General features: G+C 47.2%; 1 protein-coding gene across 2 annotated transcripts; it reads left to right on the forward strand.

Annotated features, from left to right (window-relative positions):
• Positions 1 to 3,726: 3,726 nt before the first annotated feature.
• LOC128331412 (uncharacterized) lies at positions 3,727 to 17,271 on the forward strand. Of its 2 annotated transcripts, XM_053264768.1 has the most exons (6): positions 5,067 to 5,222; positions 6,279 to 6,306; positions 6,386 to 6,424; positions 7,453 to 7,749; positions 12,600 to 12,893; positions 15,318 to 17,271. In XM_053264768.1, exons 1-6 carry the CDS (start codon positions 5,196 to 5,198, stop codon positions 15,416 to 15,418), a joined length of 786 nt encoding a protein of 261 aa, XP_053120743.1. In that variant the 5' UTR covers positions 5,067 to 5,195; the 3' UTR covers positions 15,419 to 17,271. The 2 variants fall into 2 exon arrangements, with proteins under 2 accessions (XP_053120744.1, XP_053120743.1); XM_053264769.1 differs by lacking the exons at positions 5,067 to 5,222; positions 6,279 to 6,306 and adding an exon at positions 3,727 to 3,810.
• Positions 17,272 to 21,967: the final 4,696 nt, after the last annotated feature.

The following is a 21,967-nucleotide window of genomic DNA, read 5'->3' on the forward strand; positions in this document are numbered from 1 at the left end:
TGTCTGTAAAGTTTCCTCTGAGTCCATGAACATTCTGTTCCTTTGAGTTGCACTGGGGCAGTTGGGAGGCTTTTTTGCCCCCATAGAGCTTTTTCCTTCAGAATTTTGTGCAACTGACTCAACTGCAGGCTACCCCAAGTCTTCCTGTGCCTCCTTCTCACCCACAGGTGTGTCCATAGTGATCATCACATTTACAGCTCTTTCAGAAATCTATATATGATTTAAAAGAAGTGTCAGCACGCATAACCAAACACCTCATCCTGCGGTAGATCTGGTTGTTCTTATTATAGATTTGCTGGATTTCAGACACACTCAGCAACATTTATCCTTTCTATGAGAAGGACTGAAGGGAAGTTGGCACTCTTTGCTGACGTGAGAAAATATTTTAAAACAATAATAAATAGATACTAACCACACTTCGAAAAAACATGTTCCCAAAATACAAAACAGAGACAGTGCTGGGACGCAGACAGACATGCACACACGGATAGATGGCCACACAGATATACACATTTGTTTCTTGTTTTTTATTTATTTAACGTGTATGCTGGCCAAAAATTATGTCTCTGGGGTCTGACAGCAAGATGATCTCATAAGGCTACTTTCCATGAAGAAAGTAGAATAAAACCTACCATTGAAATGTGTCTATGTGGCACTACAAGTATACTAAATTTGATCCAAATTGGTCCAGGCATTGCAAAGTTGTTAGACACACAGCTATCATCTTGAAATTGGAAATCTGTAATTCATTTATGGGATATCAAGGTTTAAGTCCTCTGTCATCTTAACATGTATAATCAATTGGCTGAAAATCAATCTGGTGATTCAAACATTAGCTCACTTCCAGCTCAAACATTCACATAGCCGCCATCTTGAATCTGGGTGGGTGATGTCATCACAAAATATGCCATTGAGGTGTCCCTATGTGGCACCACAAGTATATCAAATTTGCTCCAAATCAGTCCAGCCAGGAATGGGACAACTCTCTGTGGCCAACTCTCTGCGGCCACTCACTGTAGGACACCTCAACGCGGCTGACTCACTGTAGGGACAACTCAATGCAAATCTCCAACAAACACTTCAAAGCAGCTCCCGGCTCTCTCTTCGCAAACAAAAGTGGGTGAAGGATCAGAGAACAGCCCGCTCCTGCCAGCAACCAGCGGACATGCAATTATGACTTTATTTGTAATTGTAATGTAGCATCCTTGGTTGAAGCAGGGAGTCCAACACAGAGAAGTCAGTTGTAGTGACAAGGCAGTTTATTAAAAGAGGAGAGATAACCAGAACCAAAGCGGTCCAGCCGAGTATGGCATCCAGGGTAGAAGGGATGCTTCTCCCCTATGACAAACTGCATAAATACCTAAATAAAATGAGCCCCTGGTGGCACAGTGGTAAAAACTGCTGCCTGTAACCAGAAGGTTACAAGTTCAATCCTGACCAGGGGCTCAAGGTTGACTCAGCCTTCCATCCTTTCGAGGTCGGTAAAATGAGTACCCAGAATGTTGGGGGCAATATGCTAAATCACTGTAAACCGCTTAGAGAGCTCCGGCTATAGAGCGGTATATAAATGTAAGTGCTATTGCTATTGCTATTGCTATTGCTATTTCATGCGTTTCAGGTGTGCTGTGAGAGCAATGCCATTTAAAGCAACATACACCACAGTAATAAAGTTGTCCTAGACCCAGTCCAGCCATTGCAAAGTTGTTAGGGAACACAGGGTGGGCACAGTCTCCCATTCCGAGAGGAGAGCTGGTCTTGTGGTAGCAAGCATGACTTGTCCCCATAGCTAAGCAGGGTCTGCCCTGGTTGCATCTGAATGGGAGACTTGATGTGTGAGCACTGCAAGATATTCCCCTCAGGGGATGAAGCCGCTCTGGGAAGAGCAGAAGGTTTCAAGTTCCCTCTCTGGCTTCTCCAAGATAGGGCTGAGAGAGATTCCTGCCTGTAGCCTTGGAGAAGCTGCTGCCAGTCTGTGAAGACAATATTGAACTAGACAGACCAATGGTCTGGCTCAGTATATGGCAGTTTCCTATGTTCCTATGTTCCTAAGATTATAGTGAAAGGAAAGTCACCAGATTAGTTCTTACCAGAACATTTTGTGTTCACTCCCCTTCCTAATGCTCCCTAGCACGGAATTTCCCTTTTTCACAGCTGCAGTGCACTGAGTCAACATTTTCAACAAGATGCCCACCTTGACTCCATGATCTCTCGCCTGGTCAGTCCCCGACAGCTCAGTCCCCTTCAGTGTATATGTGAAGTTGGGGTTTTTGCCCCAATATGCATCACTTTATACTTGCTCACATTGAACCACAATTGCCATTTTGTCACCCACTCTCCCAGTTTGGAGAGATCCTTTTGGAGCTCCTCACAATCTGTTGTGGATTTCACTACCCTGAACAGTTTCGTGTCATCTGCCAATCTGGCCACATCTTGCTTTGAGAATTGAAGGGGATCTGTCTAGATATACTGCCATGCATTTGGGATCACACCCTTCCCCCAAAGAGCTGAAAAGAGCATACAGAGGACTGATCTCATTTCATCTTTGTAACAGCCCTGTGAGAATGCAGCAGGGAAGGAGAAAGAGGAAGGAGAGAGGGAGATTAGTCCAACGCCACCCGGTGACCTCATGCCCAAAAAGGGATATGAAACTAGATCTCCCTAGTGCCATTATTTGTACTGTACCCACTACACTCTCTTTCCCATTCAGCTTTTGGCCCAGCTTTCTCACCCCGTACTTTGCTGTAACCAACACTGAATACATGCAAGAATGAAATAATGGTGAATTCTTCCTCCATTTTTTCTTCCCTCTGCTTTCTTCAACATCATCTGTTGCCCCATTGAGCCAGTTCTTTACTGTAAGCCTCTTGGGGTAGAAGCCTGTCTAATTTTTTGTTAGGGGCCATGTGTATGAATAGCACTATATGGGTGAGTTCTTCTGACCTGCGCCATGCAAGGCATATACTCTCCAATTTCAGTTGTAAACACCTGGGGATTTTCAGCAATGTCAGGTTGGCATCGCACCAGCCTGAAATTGAAATGGAGATTGGTAAACTAGGGTTTGATCATTCCTATCCTACACTTCATAAGATGCTCCAGCTGATGTCCATTGTATCACACCCCTCTTTATCCTTACAACCATCTTGTGTGGTAGGCTAGGATGAGAAAGAATAATTGACTCAACATCAGCCAGACAGTTTCATGGCTAAGGGAGGATTTGAACCTGGGTCTCCTCAGTCCTAGTCAAGCTCTCAGAATCAAGGGTTCCCCAACTTTAGATACCCAGATGTTGTTGGACTGCAGTTTCCATCTTCCCCAGCCAAAATGCCCTAGCCTTGGTGACTGGTGATGACGGTAGACCACCAAGGTTTAGGGACCCAAAGTCTTGATCCCCTGCTCTAAACCACTATGCCTAGATGTGAATATACTCCAAATCTCTCAGGTATACGGAAATATGGTCAGGATCTCACTGCCTAGTTTCTTTGGTAATTGGGGCATCTGCAACAAACAAAATGGGAAGTATCAAAGTAGTCAGAAAGTCACAACAGCAACTGCTGACTGGCCAGTCCATTTCCATTTTCTATTTCTATTTCTAACCACTTAGATGCTGTCCTTTGATGTGTAGCATCCTCTCAGCACTGTAACTATGCAAAACAGAGTTTGGCCCACAACAGTTCTCCCCTCATGTAAGAGACACAGACTCTGCCTTGGAGAAGAAGACTGAGGATTCCCAGAGACCAGCATCTGAGCTACAAGCCCAGTGGTGAGAGATCTCACTCAGCATGGATGTTACCCTCTTGGTTCCCATGCTAGGTATGTACCTCAACATTTCTGTCCCTCCTTTCCTTTTAACCTTCTCTTTGGCATTCCCTTGAGTTTTATTAGAGACGACGCTGAAATTTCAAAAAGGTGAGATTTGAAATGAAAGCCAGGATCCCTCCCTGGGGATGGGGAACATCCCTCCCTGGGTGGAGGAATAGGACCCCTCCCTCGGAGGGGGATATCCCTTCCTAGGGGGTGAAAATTTCAGGGGAAACCAATGAATTTCTATAAGAAAATGGAATCGGCGGATTTTGGCTCACCCTACTTGCTTTCGTTTGATTCACATCCTTAACCTTTGTCTTGCAGCATTTTAAAGACATCTGCTTTTTTAGAAATGTATGAGCAGAAGAATGCAAATGACGTTTTATAGTCCATGAGCCAGGCCCACAAATTTCAGCCATCGATACACCTCAGGTGCCACCAGCACCATCTTTTGGGAACATTGACCTCCCCACCGCCAGAGATGGAAGACTGATGTTGGCATTGTTCCACTTATTGCTTCCTCTGCACCACCACCCCTTACTTATCCCTACCCCCAAATGATGAGGGTAAAATTGCAGTCATTTTTGCACAACAGAAAGGGTTAGAGTCAGGATCAGTGGTGGGGGTATCAATGAAGAAATAATTGCATTCTTTCCATGGAATTCTCTTTGGAGGACATTCCTGACAATTTTCATTTCCATTCCTCTGACATCAATACATCTTTTATAATAGTGTTTGAGGATCTACACATGATTCGTGTTTGGAGCCTAACCAGGCTCTGTGGGGAGAGTGGGTTTAGCCCGCTCTCCCCATATACGAGCAGGGAGCTTGCCTGGGCAGCCAGATCGGCCACCCACACGGCTACCAGCTCCATCACGGATCTGCTCAATGAATCGCAAGAGATTACAGAGGCTTCTTCTACTACTACTGCTACTACTACCACTACCACCACCACCACTACTACTACACTACCCCTATTTATATAACACTTTTCAACAAAGATTTCCAAAGCAGTTTCCATAGAAAAATATCTATATATATAATTCTCTAAGGCCTATCCATGGCTAATTCCATGTGTGGCAGTTCTCACAAGAGTTTGCAAGCAGAAGCAGCATGGTGATTGGGCAGTGGAGATTCCATAGGCAGATAGGGAGGAGGAGTCTGTGTCACCATTGTGACTGGGCAGTGGGGATTCCATATGCAGATAGGGAGGAGGAGCCTGTGATGGTTAAGGTCAATTGGAATGCAGCTGTTACTGGTCGGAAGATGTGCTTGATTGGAGAGGAGAGGAATCTATATATATAAAAGGATAGTGGGCAGGGATCTGTGAAGGGAAGGGTCGTGAGGGAGGAAAGAGCCCCTTCAGGAGAAGGAGGCTGGCACTTGCAAATTAGATGCAGAAACAAGATAAACAAGATCTGGTAACTCAGGAAGGGGGAGGGGAGGGAGGGGAGGAGAGAGAAAGAAAGGAGGGGAAGAGAGAAAGAAGGAAGGGTGAGGGGTGGGCATGAGCCTGTCAATGGCCTGAGGGGAACGAGTGGCCATGGAGGCACCTACTGGCAGCAAGGAAGGGCCCAGACATCCACTGCTGCTGTTTGGGGCTACTGAGGTCATTGGCAGAGGGGGGGAGGCAGGCAAGGGATGGGGACGGGCCTGTCAGCAGCCTGAAGGGATCAAGTGGCCATGGTGATGGCAGCAGCAAGGAAGGGCCCAGTTAACTGCTGCTGCTCCTGCTGCCGCTGCTCCTGCTACTCCTGTGGGGAGGAGCAGGAGCAGGGCTCGGGTGAGAGTGATGAGGTCTTTGGATTAAGGGGCTGCAGCTTGGCCAATAGGTGCCAGCAATGCTGCAGCCACGTCCAAGAGGGGTGAGGGAGATTAAAGGGATGGAGGAAGAGGAGGAGCAGGAGCAGGAGTGCGGCTCAGGTGAGGGTGGAGAGATCTCTGAGGTGAGGGGTGGAGCTGTAGCAGGGGGGTGAGGGGAGCAATCAAGCACTAGCACACAGGTGCTCTGCATGGGTTAAGCTAGTTAGGATGGTCCCCTGTCCCCAAAGGGCTCACAGTCTAAAAAGAAACATAAGGTAGGCAACCCCTTGCTCAGTGCAGGAACAGACAGTAGTCCCAACAGGGTGGCCTAGATCAGGGATTCTTAATGTTGTGTCTCCAGGTGTTATTGGACTTCAACTCCCATACTCCCCAACCAAAGATCACTGGGGCTGGGGATTATGAGAGCTGAAGTCCAATAACATCTAAGGACCCAACGTTGAGAATCCCTGGCCTAGATGGTCAGGTGAGACCATGGTGGTAGACTAATTATCGTTCACGGGCATGGTCTGAAGGCACTTGTTGCAGCTTCCTTGCCGAAGCTAGGTGGGTTTGGGTCTCAGCCTGTTTGGGTGGGAGACTTCCAAGCAGCCTTGGTTATGCCACCTTTGCATTTAAGGTGGTATATATGATCAATCATGGATGTTTCCTTTCAGGCATGGAAGAAAGGTGGATATCACGAAGGTACTTGATTAATGAAGTCCATGACAGTTTGCAGCCCTAGTTTCAGACTTGTGCTTTCTTATTTCTTTCTCTCTTCCAGTTTTACTCCATGTTGTGCTCCAACCAGGATCAAATGAAGGTAACCTTCAGACTTTTCTCCCCAGTATGATGTTGGTTTGGGGAAGAGATGGTGAGGCGGGTCTCACAATCAGTGAAACCCACCATAACAGGGTTTGCGGGGAGAGTGGGCTTAGCCTAAATTTAGGGAGAGCGGGTTTAGCCTATGCTTTTGCACCTAAATGAGGATTGTGAGATTCTCTAGGAGAAAGGCCTTCCTTCCAGTTGTGATGGAAGGAACTGTGACTTGGTGGTAGCACATCTGTTTTGAATGCAGAAAGTGTCCGGGGCAATCCTTGCCAGCATCCCCAGATAGAGTTGGGGGCAAAGAGACCCCTGCCTCAAATCCCAGAGAGATGCTCCCAGTCAGTGTAGACAATGCTGAGTTTGATGGACCAATGGCCTGACTCAATATACAGCCGCTGCATATGGTTCTATGGAGATAAAATGTTGAGGAGATTCTCACGATCCACCAAAAGTGGGCTAAGGGAGCCTAGCCCACTTTGGGAGGATCGCCGTGCGGCTCCCGGCAGCAAACCCTCCTAATTCCCCCTCCCCTTAGACGAGGTTAGCAGAGCAAGCACTCTGCTAACCTCGTCTATTTGATCATGTATTGCCGTGGCGTGGCTGCACGCCATGGCAACACACGAGGAGACCCCCGCCGGGAGGCTAAAACAAGCCTCCCGGCCCTGGGGGTCTCTCTAGAATGCCCCACGTACTTGCGCGGGGCATCCTGGAACTTCCAGGGGCGGCACGGCCCCCGATCCCCTCAGCCCCCGCTGGCTCTGTGACGGAGCTGCCAGTCGTGTGGGCAGCCAATCTAGCTGCCCAAGGCTGCAGGAATGATCATCTGTGGGGAGAGCGGGCTTATTCCCCGCAAACCCCATTCAGGTGAGTCTCACTGATCATGAGACATGCCTCATTGTGTGGAGTGGCTCTGAATTCTGAGTTACCAGTGGTCCAGATCTTAGGGCTTTTGAAATCCGTCTTCTTCTTGGAAACCTCTTGACCCCCTGCCCCACCAGACAGATCCCTCTGCTTTCATTCCAGAGGCTCTGCGACCCCCTCGGCTCTCCATTCACCCCCAGCAGCTGGAATATTTTGAAGGAGAGAAGGTGGAACTGATCTGTTCTGCAGATTCCCACTCCGCAGTGGAGGGCTACAGGTTCTTCAACAAGAGCGGAGGGCCCATCTCTACGGTGCCCACCATTCCATTTCAAGAGGGCCGTCTGATTCTTAGGGTTCAGATGGAGAGCACTGGCGATTACAGCTGCGATTACTGGATAGGAAATGGGAGCGGAGGAGCCACATCTGCACGAAGCAACGCCATCTCGCTCCGAGTCAAGGGTAGGTTGGTCTTTCCTCAGATGGCACACAGAAGTGTCAGCACCGGCCTGTCTACATCACCCAGCCTCATCCTTGGGGTGGGGGGTTGAATCAGGATAATTGTCCCGAGCCCTGCATCATCCTAGGTCCCACAGAGATTCCTGCCTGGATTCTCCCTGTCCCCACCACCATCTGCCCCAAAGCATGGCTCCCAACCCCATGCTGAGGGGGCCCTGCTGGATTGGAGTGCAGCTGCTGTGACAGGAGCTGCACTCTGGGAAGGTGGTTGTGGGGAGGGGAGGTTCTGGGCAGGAAACTATGCACCGCGACCGCTTTGCCACAACCCTGACTTTCCTGGGCCCGGCCTGCAAGCCGTCTATGGAGAGCTCAGGAGGAGAGCTAGCCTTGTCTTAGCAAGCCTGAATTGTCCCCGTTGCTAAGCAGGGTCTGCCCTGGCTTGCATTTGAATGGGAGACTACATGTGTGAGCACTGTCAGATGTTTCCCTTAGGGGGTGGGGATGGGGCCGCTCTGGGCAGAACATCTGCAGGCTTGCATGCAGAAATTTCCAAATTCCCTCCCTGGCATCTCCAAGCTAGGGCTGAGAAAGACTCCTGCCTGCCACTTTGGAAAGCATTGTAAGCATTGTAAGATTGTGAGATGCCTCCCTATCTCTGGCAACTTTTAAAAAGGCACTGAAGACACATTTATTCACCCAGGCTTTTAATTAGATTTATAGTTTTAAATTTTTAATACTGGGTTTTAAATGTTTTTAAATGATTTTGTTAATTGAGGTGATGTTTTTTATGATTTCAATTGTAAACCGCCCAGAGACACAAATTGTGGGTGGTATAGAAATATTTTAAATACCAAATAAAATAAGAAGAAATAAAATAAATAAATAAATTCCCCTTAGGGGAAGGGGCCATTCTGGGCAGAGCACCTGCATGCTATCATGCAGAAGCTTCCGAGTTCCCTCCCTGGCATCTCCAAGACAGGGCTGAAAGAAATTCCTGCCTGCAACCTTGGAGAAGCCGCTGCCAGTCTGTGAAGACAATTCTGAGCTAGACAGACCAATGGGCTGACTCAGTATATGGCAGCTTCCTCTGTTCCTATGACTCACTCCCACCCACCCCCTTGCCTCCATCTGCCAGAGAATCAGCAAGCAGGGCCTGGATCCTACTCAGGGCTGTGGCTACTATTGAGCAAGAAGGGGACAGTTTCCCTGGGGCCCTTGAAAAGACGTGTCTTTAATTGCTATGCCTCTGATCCTAGTCCTGTAAGTAAAGAGATTATTAGCCCACATAGGAGCAGGGCACTTTTGACTCTGAAGTTAGCTTCTAGCAAGTGCGGAACTCTTTCATAATCTATTTCCACATGATGTTATGCATGTAACGTTCCAGAAGAGCGAAATGCTCTGCTTTCAACATCTTTGGAATTCCCACCAGCCCAAATAGAAAAGTCTTAGGTATGACTTTCATTTTTGTTTATGCATTAAAATAACATGGAACAAAATAAGCAGAGTCTTTTGATGACGCAAGACACTTTGTTGTTTTTGCTGCTAAATGATGCAGTTATGTAGCTAACTCTGGTTTCTTGAAAAACATTACAGTTGTGAACAGAGATGCTCATTGGTCATTTTGGAGCCTGGACTTAAAGGCCTTTGGAGGGCCCCCTCCCCTGCAAATTAAGCATAATCATGCTCCACCAGGCGACCACACCACCCAGGACAGACTAAAGAGGATTTGGGGGGCCCCAGGGGCTGTGGAGGCCCTGGACTCTGGCCCCGAAGTCCAGGGGCAAGAGCACCTCTGGTTGTGAAACGTTAAGGACAGGACAGCAGATTCTGGCCAAGTGCTGATTTGTCCACTAGGTGGCAGCAAGGAGCAGTCAATACACCAATTGTGGTGATCTTTCTGGCTGTTTCTGTCTACTCTTTGAACACTTTTAAAATTCCTTTTATCATATATGAGAATCTCATTACCAATTTGTAAAGATGAAAAGGCACCTTATTTCTGTAAACTGTCAATTGGATGCTGCTTCTGATAGTGGTGGTTGTTATTGTTATTATAAACTGACATACCATACAAGGTTCTGCCCAGTAATGTTGCAGGTATGTAATTTGCACAAATACTAAAGTTCTACAAACATTACACAAAAGTAAGGCCATTGGAAATAATGGGCTTACCCGTGTGTAGTATCAGCTGTGCGACTTGCGTCTATGCAGTGTTGCTGGGTGTATACGCAATGTTACTGACCAATCACCGTATGCCAGCCACTGAAAGTTTCAAATTCCCTTAAGACTGAAGGCAAACTTTGGCTGAATAGTAGTTCCTTCACTATAGGACAGGGTTCTGGAGACTTGGCTCCGCAGATGCTTTTGGATTACAACTCCCATCATCCCCATGCACAATAAAAAGGATGATGGGAGTTGTAGTCCAACATCGGGGGGGTGAAGTCTGAGAACCCCTTCTGTAGGAAACTGTGTGGATCACAGGTGTAGCTGAACACGTATGAAGAATGCACTTGGCTACAGACGCACGGGGCAGGAAACTGTGACAGGGAAAGTCTTTGTGCTGCATGCATAAATGTCAAAAGAGACATGACCCTCATCATGTCTGTTCTAGGCTCATGTGCTCTAAGCACATGAGCTCATACTAGGTCTGACATGCAAAGTGACGGCCACATATGAAGTTGTGGCAGGTGTTCAACCCCAAAGACACTGGCATCTTCTCTCTGCCATCTGGAAGTTTCAACAAAGCTAAACATTTATGGAAAGGAGAGCTGGTCTTCTGGTAGCAAGCATGACTTGTCCCCTTAGCTAAGCAGGGTCTGCCCTGGTTGCATATGAATGGGAGACTAGAAGTGTGAGCACTGGAAGAGATTCCCCTCAGGGGATGAAGCCTCTCTGGGAAGAGCAGAAGGTTCTAAGTTCCCTCCCTGGAAGCATCTCCAGGATAGGGCTGAGAGAGATTCCTGCCTGCAACCTTGGAGAAGCTGCTGCCAGTCTGTGTAGACAATACTGAGCTAGATGGTCCTATGGTCTGACTGAGTATATGGCAGCTTCCTATGTTCCCATGTTCCTGAACGAAAAGCAGCTTATACCGTCAGACCTCTGTGCCATCTGTTTTTGTATACCGCCCTGAGACATTTGTTTTCGGCAGTACAGAAATTGAATCAATCAATCAAGAACAATCTACCAGCAGCTCTCCAGGGTTTTAGGCACGGGTTTTCTCAGCCTGGTCTCGGAATCAGGCCTTCTCAGTAGTCACCCCTTAGAGAGAGCCATCGAGATCTCTCTTTTCCGCTTGGCTTTTAACCATATTTATTGGGGTTTCATGGTTCGTAAATTAGTTTTATGTTGCTGTTTTCAACGGTTTCAGTTTTGATTGTGAAACGCCCTGAGCCATTTTGGGATGGTCGGTATAAATGAAATGAAATGAAATGAAATGGCAGGGACTGAATCTGGGACCTCCCACATACAAAACAGGTTCTCTGCCCCTCACTCCACCTCACACCCCCCCCCGCCAGCTCTAGTCAGACTCCAGTCAGGCTAACATGCAAGGAAAAAGGTCTTTCCCTTCACTATTACATTTGAGGCTCCTTTGTTAGTCTGACCAGCTCTTACCAGCCACATTTGGCCAAGGATATCACCAATGAGGCTATGGATGAGTTTGCCATGGAGAACAGGGCAGTGCTAACCCATGTCAGAAACGGGAAGTGGAGGAGAGAACCTATTTATTTAGTTAGTTATTATAAACTGCCTTTCGATATTCCTTTCCAATTTGCATGCAATTAAAAGCAGAAAATAATCCTGTATTCCAGGAGCATCTTATTCCTGTTGAAATCAAAGGAAAAAATTAAGGAATGCCTATATTGTCCTTTTGGTCACCTAATGGTGTAGTGGGGAAATGACTTGATTAGCAAGCCAGAGGTTGCCGGTTCGAATCCCTGCTGGTATATTTCCCAGACTATGGGAAACACCTAAATTGGGCAGCAGCAATACAGGAAGATGCTGAAAGGCATAATCTCATACTGTGTGGGAGGAGGCAATGGTAAACCCCTCCTGTATTCTACCAAAGACAACCGCAGGGCTCTGTGGTCTCCAGGACTTGACATGAATGCGACCAAACAATTTACTTTTATATTGTCCTTTTTAATTTTAACTAGCTAACCTGGCGCAGAGCATCTGTGCCCCTAGTTTTCCCTGTCTCTCCTCCCCATCTTAATTTCTTTCTCCCCCACTTCAGCCCCATTTCTTTCTCGCCCCACCCAGCCCATTCTCCCTCGGTGGCCAGGCTGCTTTTCCTCACTGGCGGCCACTGCTTCCCCTGCGCTAATCCGCAGCTCGCTCACGAACTCTCGCAAGAGCTGCCACACATGGGATTAGTGACGGGTATATTTAAGAAAATTCAATCTATAGATGGGGTGGAATTTGAGGAATTTTCCTCAACATGTCAGCCCATTATTTCGAACAACCCATTTCTAAAGCTGACAAAACCAGTGGATATCAGCATGCCTTGTAGCAGTGAGTTCCACGAAGTAATTCTACATTGTGCAGAAAGAATGGACGAATAATTCCCCTAAGACTGACCGTGTTTACAGAAGGTATTCCTGGATCTCTCTCCTATCTCTATCTCTATCTCAATATGTTTTCCATATATTTTTCATAATAAAAAGCCAGGAAAATCACCAAGCTTGCGTTCAGTAGAAACCTAGAGACTCCAGGCCCATCCTGGAGGAAGAGCTGGCAACCACACAAACACACACAGACACACACACAACACACACTTTTCAAGATGGAGGCATGAGGTTTCTCTCTCTCTGTGCATTGCATTACAAAATCTGAATGCTGCCATTTCTTTTTGACAGAAGCTCCTGCTGCCCCATTCCTCTCTTTGAATCCCAGTCTCCCTGAATACAACTGGGGAGACGACGTCAGCCTCGTGTGCTCAGCTCCACTCGAAACCAAGAAGGTCTCGGAATTTCAATATTATGGCGAAAGAGTTGCCATTTCGGCTGTGGCTTCCTCCTACATCCACACTTACAACCTCAGCATCATGGAAATAAAGCATGTGGGGCTGTACAGGTGTGCCTATGTTGTGTACCTTGATGGAAGACCTGTTGTTTCTAAGCAGAGTCAACCTGTCTCCATTGCTGTCACAAGTAAGTTCGGAGTTGGCTCTAAGTGGTGCTTTCTTGCTCTTTGATACATTGTGGGTCTTTCCCACAGTTCTTGGCTAATGTAGTATTAAGAAGCTGTTCACACGCGCACCAAAATCTTGGCGAAGCTCCTGGTGGTGGTGCGGCAGCAAGCCTGCTCAGGGCGCCTGCCACTTAGCCCAGGTTTGGGGCACAAGGTCACCCAACACGTTGGCTAAATGCTTATGTGTCGGTGCCACACAGCTTTGGATGGCACCGACACGCAAGTAACCTCCCAACCAGCATCGGGAGGCTCTCCATAATGCACTGCATACTTTTACAGTGCCTTATGGAGGCTATGGGGTCCTGCCAGCCCCCAAACCTCTCTGCTCCCTCCCTGCTACTGGCAGAAGCCAGCAATCGTCTGGGCAGCAGGTCCAGCTGCCCAGCAACATGGATGGGATGGTCTGTGGGGACGGTCAGCTTTTCACAGCTTCTTCCCCTTGCCCCATCCAAGCCTATTCTCCAGTCGTGAGAATGGGCTCTGTGGGTGTTTGGTTGATTCTTCTGGTTGATTCTTCTCGAAACCAAATCTAATGTTTGGCATATGCTGTGTCTTTATGTGGCTTTTAATTGATTGTGGGCCACCCAGGAGTCCTTGATAGGGCCAAAAAATAGAGCACCATCCTTTGAGAATACTTTAATACTTTCCTTTTTTACTGATGCTCAAGTCCTTGCTTGAAAGTCCTTGCCTCACTCCCACAGAGCAGGGTTTGGGGGAGTATGGTCCCTCATGAAAAGCCTGCTGGATCACAACAGGATCCATTAATTTGTTCTCTTTTATTTTTAAACTAGTGTTTGTAACCCCGTTGGATAACGGGCGCTAGTGGAGCTGTGCGCTCCGGACCCCCGCCGCCATTCCCCCTCCCACCACCCACCGCCGCCCGCGGCTCCGGCCGGGCCCGCCACCCACCACCGCCCGCGGCTCCAGCCGGGCCCGCCACCTACCGCCGCCCGCAGCTCCCGCCGGGCCCACAAGTGCCCGGGCCCACCGCCGCATCGAGCTTCCCCCACCGCCTCGTCCAGTGGCCATGTTGGGCAGCCAGAAGCGGCCGCCCCGAAGAAGCCGGGTATGCGGCGGCGTGGCCAGGCCTCAGCCATGGCTCCGCCGCGCCTCGGCCAGTGTCCCCCGCCGCCGCTTCCCCGGCTTCTTCGGTGCGGCCACTTCTGGCCACCCAACATGGCTGCCGGGTGCCGGCGTTCGCGGCTGCCTTGCTCTGTTCTGGGCATGCGCTTCGTGCATGGACAGAACAGGCTAGGCACGAATGCACACTTGGTGTCCATCCACGGACAGACACCAAGCGTTTTATTAGAGAGGATGAAAAGTACAAGAAGTTTCTCTACCACAAAATAAATAGCCAGAAACAAAAGTTCAGTCCCTGAAATATCCATTATAACAGTAGAGTAAAATAAAAACATGTCTGGACATTCAGAAATAAATTATTTCTCTAACAAATCTGTATAAATGTCCCAGATCTTCGTCAATGGACCCCAATGCTGTCTTTTCTCTTTAATTCATATACCATTCATGAGTTTAGCCATGAGAGGAAATTCCCGCAGCTTCTAGGACCATTATTTCATGCTTGTGCTTATACGATGCCTTCAGCATATGTTATGCAGTGCCCTGGAAGTGGTAACCATGTAATGAATTAATTCTCTATCAGTATCAAGAACCAATGCATCTGTACGTGTTAAGAGAAACAACAGTTGATCTAGTTATATTGAATCACCTGAGTTCCCCCACCCCCACATAGTTGATCTTACTTTTGTACAGTACTTCTCATAAGGCAATGCCTCAATTTTTCTGGCATTTCTAGAATTCAGTAAACACTGAATTTCATATATAGGAATAATCGATCTTGTCTAGTGTCCTGCTTCCGATTGTGTCTTACTAGATGCTTCTAGTAAGCCCACAGAAAGCACACAAAGACAATAGCCCTGCCCTGCTGTTGCTCCCCTACATCTGCAAGTTTGTGGTACACTGCCTCTGAACATGGAAGTTCTATATGTCCTTCATGAATAATAGCCATAGGTGCATGTATCATTTTCCATGAATCTGTCTAATCTGCATTCAGATCTAAGGGCTCTCACTGCATCCTGTGGCAATACATTCCTTAAGGCTAACCTAGGTCACAGGGTTACCATGACACCATTATAATCCTTAGCTCATCCCTGATCTCACAATAACCCTCTGAGATAAAGGATCAGGAAGGAGAGTGGCAAATTATGCAAAAAGCTTCTGCAAAAATGACTAAGAACCACAGTGTCAGCTGAAACAGATTCTCCAAGGCTGACATCATTCTGCATAAGGACCCCCAGGCTTACTCACAAAAGCAGAGAGGTGTAGCTACTTGCTGTTCTCCTATATAACCAGTGATTGTCTTCTAGGTACGGACGTTGCCCGTCAATGGGTCCGGATGTTGGCTGTTGGCTGCTCTTTCTTCACCATCAATGGCCTCATCTTCTTGATCTCCCACTGCCTTTTTTAAAGAAAAGGTAATGGAGGTTTTCTGTGGAAGCCCCATGCCTCAGAGAGTTGGAAGCCTCTTTGCTCTGATGCCAGAGAGAGAGTATATCGGGGCATGATAGCCCAGGAGGGCTTGGTTTCTAGGGTAGAAAAGAAAAAAGTAGCACCCAACCTGCACACACACAAGGACTGATCCCCTGCTGATACCCAGACTAAGGCTGTAGTATCAAACGGGTTGCACTAGTGCAGTAACCTTCACTATTTTTCAAGTGGGGGACACTTGGACAAAAGACCTTCCATGTGGTAGCCATTCCCCCTGTGCTGATGTACACACAGGACTGCACTCTTCCCAGTACTGGGAGGGACCTTTAAGAAAGACAATGGCCGAATTCGGATGCAACGTGAAACTGGAGTTACACGGGGCAGAGGTTGGAACTCTGTTACGTCCCACTGCATGCAACCATGGTTTCATGGCGAAAGCAACCTGTGGTTTGCCTCGTAAAACTCCAGTTTGAACCTTCAGTTTGCAGTAAGATTCACCGTTGAGACCTGAGGTTTGACCACCTAAGCTGGTATAGCCTAGGTGACATGCACAGTACCAGAACCTAAAGCCCAGTTATCCCAACTGAAGCCTGCATCTAGCCCAAGTCTCCCTGCAAGAGACTCGTTGGTGAAAAGCATGTTTTCCCCTGCGTGAACCATTCACTTTGGGAGGGTGAGACCAGAAGGGGCCTGCCTTGAGATAATTGCTGTTGCCTTGAAAAGCTGATTGTAAGCTATTCTTGCCTTGATTTACTATTTGAAAGTAACTCCAAATTGCTTGTCTTAACTTTATGGTAGTCTCCTGAGATGCACATATATATTGGTAGAATTGCCCTTGTTAGTGTGAAATGCAACACAGTGTGTGGCCATACATTGATTGTCATCAACTACACTGACACTCATGTGCTCCCTTCTCCGTTCTCTCCTTCCTGACCCTCTTCACAGCCGACTCTGATCCAGGCGCCACAAAGCCTGTGGCTTTGCCCACCACAGGGCCTGCTATCAGGTTATTTACAAGTTATCCCAAGACAGTTCAGTCCTGATAAGAGCCTCACATAGGGAGCCCTGGACTATCTGGGATCTATCCTTGATCCCAGATAGAGGAGTACGTTTGTGTCATGGGAAGGATTCTTTATGGTACACTGATTGACACATATGGAGATTCATGATGGATCTTGCTAGCTTCAAAGAACCGGATGTGCAGATCTAAGGAGCTGGTGACTATAAGAAAGGCTGCCTTCGGACATAGCAACAGCAAGCCCTTGCTTAACTGACAGTCTGTTTAGCTCCTGAGCTTAGACCAAAGTCAGCCCTCAGAAGGAATCTTGCCAGCACATTTCTCTGTGTAGCTGAAATGTGGGGCAATTCTCTCTGAGCCACGCTATCCATACCTGTTCTGAGATGCCTTCTTGCTAAGAGATGTCTTCTTGAGATGCCTTCCTGTCTGATTGCTGAGCCTTTACTTCCAGCAATGAACGCCAGTTCCACACTCAGCCTGCTTCTCTCCTAGACTCAGTAATATGCCTTCCACTGCCTTCCTGGAGTGCCCCATCCCTGTTCCCTGGAATGCTGCCTCATCTTCCCTGAGTGGCATGCTCCCAACCCTTCTCTTCTTCCTGTTTTTGTCTGTGTTTGTCTTCCCCTCTCCCTTCCTCCATCGTCTGTGAATAACTGCATCTGTTTTCCCCTCCATATGAAGGAATGCTATGGTCTGATTAGATTAATAATGAGCTTACATGCATTCATACAGATGTCACAGCTGGCTAAGAATTGCTTGTATTATTTGCCTAAACATTCCCATCATGATTCAATTGTATTTCAATAAAGTTTGAACTTTGCTCAAGTCTTGGGTCTGGATCTCTCTCTCTTTGGCCAGTCTGCTCATGAAGAAGAACCCAAGCCGCAGGGCGGCAGTGCTGCTAGTCTCCTCATACTGGTGTGTATCTCATGAGCATACACAGAGTGCAGAAGCGACCCTAGTGGCCCCATGCCACGTAACAAAGCATTATGTCTAAACATGGACAGCACCCTAACTGAGATTCCATGAGGTTTCTGAAAACTGTCCATACACGTGGCTAGGCATGTCCCCAAGCATGGAGCATCACAATCTCCTTTGGGTACATGCTAGGCTTCCCAGGGGAGGAGGGGGTTGCAGTGCAAAAGTTCTATCTTTAACAGAAAGAGTGGGGCCCCCACAAAAGCTGGGCCCCCTTTGTTGGGCTGATTTAATCCAACAAAGTGGGGCCCGCTTTTGTGGAGGCCACATTTTTTGTGGTTAAAGATAGAACTTTTGCACTGCAACTCATGAGCGTGCAGGCTGACGAAAGACCATTTACCCCAAAGGTCCTCTCCAGTAGACTGAACCTCTCATGAGAGCACTAGTCGATTGGCAGCAAGCTGCCAGGGGAGCAGGTGTCTGGTTTGGTCTGCCTGGACTGCTTTGCTGGGCTGAGCCCTCGCAAGAGCATCCTGGGGGTCACAGTGGGACAGACCCCCCCCCATATACATACCCCCTCCTAGGAAGTCGTCATGTTTCCTTCCCATTCCAGAATAACAGGGAAATAGTGCCCCTGAAGATCCACCCCACACCCAAAATCATGCTCGTGCAGGACCATTTTGTTGTGAGGCTCTTCGGAGGCAGGCGATGCAATCACTGTAAGAAGAAGCGCTGGCATGGCACGGCATGTAAAGGGGTTTAAATGTGAACTGCCTGGAGCCTCTGGAGTCAGGCAGTATATTAAATAAATAAATAAATAAATAAATAAATAAATAAATAAATAAATATTTTTAAAAACGCCCTTTCCGTGCCAAGGGCGGGCGGACCGATCCAAAAAGGTATAAGGGTGCTCTGCATGCCCCCTTCAAGATTGTGGCCAATTGTAGCCACTGCAGTGGTGTGCTGATGCCTTGCTCATAATCTGGTCACAGAGCTTGCTTTGAGCTTACTTCCCCAACCTGCACACACACACATTGACTGACTCACTGCTGATACCCAGACTAATGCTGCACGAGTGCAAACATGTTGCATTAGTGCAGTGACCTTGACTATTTTCCAAGTGGGGGCCACTTGGGCAAGAGACCTTCCATGTGGTAGCCATTTCCCCTGTGCTGATATCCGCACAGGACTGCACTCTTCTCAGTACTGGGGGAGCTTTAAGAGAGATGGAGCCCGCTCTTAAGAGCTCTGTGTGGGAAGTGCTGGGAAGGGCTGATGCCTTGCCCACAGTCTGGCTACGATGCTTATGGCTTTGGCAGACCAAGAGGAGTTTGGGGCTCGCCTGTCCTGAAACTGGAATTTGCTGGACCGTGGTTGGATGAACACCTATGATGTAATTTGTGGTTTGAAACTGAAACCGCAGATACGGCAACCTCTGGTTTCACGTTATGTGTGAATGCGGCCAGAGCCCTCTCTTAGGAGCTCTATGTGGGAAGTGCTGGGAAGGGCTGATGCCTTGCCCACATTCTGGCTATGAAGCTTACTGGGATGCATCTTTGGTTGAGAAGGGAAGGGCTCCCCTCTCCTGTAATTGGAGGATTCTGGACCGTGGTTGCACAAACATCTGCAATGCAATTTATGGTTTAAAATTGAAGTCACAGATCCAACAACCTCTGGTTTCACATTACATTTGAATGCGGCCAGAGTCCTCTCTTAAGAGCTCTGTGTGGAAAGTCCTGAGAAGTGCCGATGCCTTGCCCACAGTCTGGCTACGAAGCTTGCTGGGATATGACTTTGGTGGACCAAGAGGAGAGAGGGGTTCCCCTCTCCTGAAACTGGAGGTTGCTGGATGGTGGTTGCATGAACATCTGCAATGTGATTTATGGTTAAAAACTAAACTGCAGATATGGCAACCTCTGGTTTCACGTTACATGTGCATGCGGCCAGAGCCCTCTCTTTAGAGCTCTGTGTGGAAAGTGCTGGGAGGGGCGACACTTCCTATCACTCCATGCATGACCACTGTGAGAGTGGTCATCTCCACATGGTGCCAGCAGAACTGTGCAGAGTGTCCTGCTTTGCCTGAAACCTCACACAGGCCCAATAAAGAGTTAGGATTAGGTTTCACTTAGGGTAGATGGGAGTCACCACTGGCCCCCAGGTCTTACAGTGAAGAACACTGCACTAGTGCAAGGATACTAATGAACTGCACTAGTGATACCTTGCACTGCACTAGTGCAAGAATACTAGTGCAGTGAAGAACACTGCACTAGTGCAAACTAGCTAGTCCTAGTTGCACTAACTAGTCCCACAAAGTTGGGAGCTTGCATTCCAGACTAGCTTTGAAGTGGTGCAACAGGATTCATGGGTGCAAAGCTGGCGGTCCACCTGCTGTGAAACCTCTTCCTCACTCCAGATATGTTGCAAGGAATGATGCAAAGCTATGCACTATCCTTTCTGTGCATGAACACTCTTTATGCAAAAAGAACAAATGTGCAACAGAATGAGCCACTTTGAGCACCCAATCAGCCACATGACCTTCTAGCATGGGTGCATCTTTGTTCCTTGCATTTATGCAGTGCTATTCATTTATTTATTTATTTATTTATTTATTTATTTATTTATTTATTTATTTAACATATTTCTATACCGCCCAAAACTCATGTCTCTGGGCGGTTTACAAGAACTCCTAGACAGGATGCCTTAATAGCATCCAGATTCCTGGATTATTGTTGCAGCCAAGGTTGCTTAAACGTAACTTTGGCTCAAGAATAAGAAATAAGAACAGCCCTGCTGGATCAGCCCCAAGGCCTACCTAGTCTAACATCCTGTTTCACACAGTAGCCCACCAGAGGCCTCTAAGAAGCACACAGGCAAGAGGGGAAAGCATGCTCTCTCTTTTTCTGCTGCTCCCCAACTGATATTTAAGAGGCATCTTGTTACTACTACTACTACTACTACTACTACTACTATGAATATCTATATATCACTCTTCAACCAAAGTTCTCGGAGCAGTTTACATAGATATATTGTTATACATTTAACACTAGGTGTAATACACTGGGAAGCACCCCCTCCCCTGATGACATTCTACTTTCATAACTGATTGTACTGGCTAAGTAGAATATATAGAGCTTGTTTACTTGAGAGCTAAGTGTTAACTGCAGTTGTCTTAATGGCAACAAATTGAAACTTTTAAGCTCTTCCTCCAAGAAAATTACAAAAGTGGGGTAGTACTCACCTTCTCATTGTGCTGGGTGTCTCCTTTGTGATAAAGGGGGCTGCTTGTTTGCCTCACTGCACACTTCCCTACTAAGCTCCATGCAAAACTCCTTTGATATCTGTTAGCAAACTCCTGTTCACAAAGCTCTGGATAGTCAAACTCCCTGATATGAGCCTTGTCTTCTCAAGAGCTGCTTTGAAATCATTGTAAGCCTTTTTTTTTTTTTTTTTTGAGGAACAGTAGAAACTGTATAACTTTTGTGAATCCCTGAAAGATGTTTATAATCATCTGACTGTTTGCTGTGTCCCCCTGCCATTTTTTGAAGATGCAAGGCCTTCAAGTCTGCCCATATTACAAATCAATTGAGACTTTATGAATAGACAGAGTTAAATACACTGCCATGCCAAGTAAACAGGCAGCCCGTGTAACTCATGCAGAACTGGTGTAATGTTTCTTAGAGAGCTGCCCCAGTTAATAGCATCATTCCAAGGCAGGGCTTTTACAAAATGTTTAACCAGATACAAAACATGTCATTTGGAAAAAATCCAAAATGTGCAGTTCTAAAAGAACATTTAAATTTAATGAAGTGTTTAGTATAAATATTCAAGTCATGCAAAAATTTGCACTGTGTTAAATGTGACTGATAAGAATGAGGAAAGTCAAATGAGTAGTCTAGACTCCTCTAGATCCCAGACCTTGATCATGCAGACCTATTTCTCCTTCCCCTGCCAAAGATGTTTCCTGCAGACTCCACTGCTACTCCCCACAGAGTTTTCATCAATGCAATTATTCTGCAATTTGTTATTCATCTGTTTGGAGAACATTAGTCCAGAAGCCTAGTGGGTCATCTAGATGTCCAGAATAACCCAAAATGGGTCATCCAGAATTAAAAATGGTACCTTTCAGACACAATCTTGAATGTTTTGTTTAGTGAAAATCAAGCACTGCCTTCCAAAGTAAGAACCAAATCCCAATGGTCAAGCATGGTGCTGAAGGCATCATGGTTTGTGGCTGCTTTGTTGGGGCTGCTCTTCCTCTCACCTGCAAGCTGCACCACTGCTCACTGGTGCTTTGTTTCGCCATAGCCAACTGGACAGTGGCGGCTTCTGCTGCCATTTCCCCCCCACTCAGCCATCCCATTGCTATCCCGAACTCTCGCGAGAGCTGCCACGCATGGGATTTGCGACAGGTACACCTAGGAGAATTAAATATATAGATTACCAGTAATGTAGGTCGAAAAAAAGGTCACCAACACTTTAAAACCCACATCAATAGAGAAAATGTTTCAACTGTGACATCTTGGCCATTTTTAGTCAGATTTTGACCAAATTGGAGGGGCGATGTCTCTTGACACATAGCTGATATGTGCAAAA

This window comes from Hemicordylus capensis, chromosome 6 (genome assembly GCF_027244095.1).
Source record: "Hemicordylus capensis ecotype Gifberg chromosome 6, rHemCap1.1.pri, whole genome shotgun sequence".
Taxonomy (NCBI): domain Eukaryota; kingdom Metazoa; phylum Chordata; class Lepidosauria; order Squamata; family Cordylidae; genus Hemicordylus; species Hemicordylus capensis.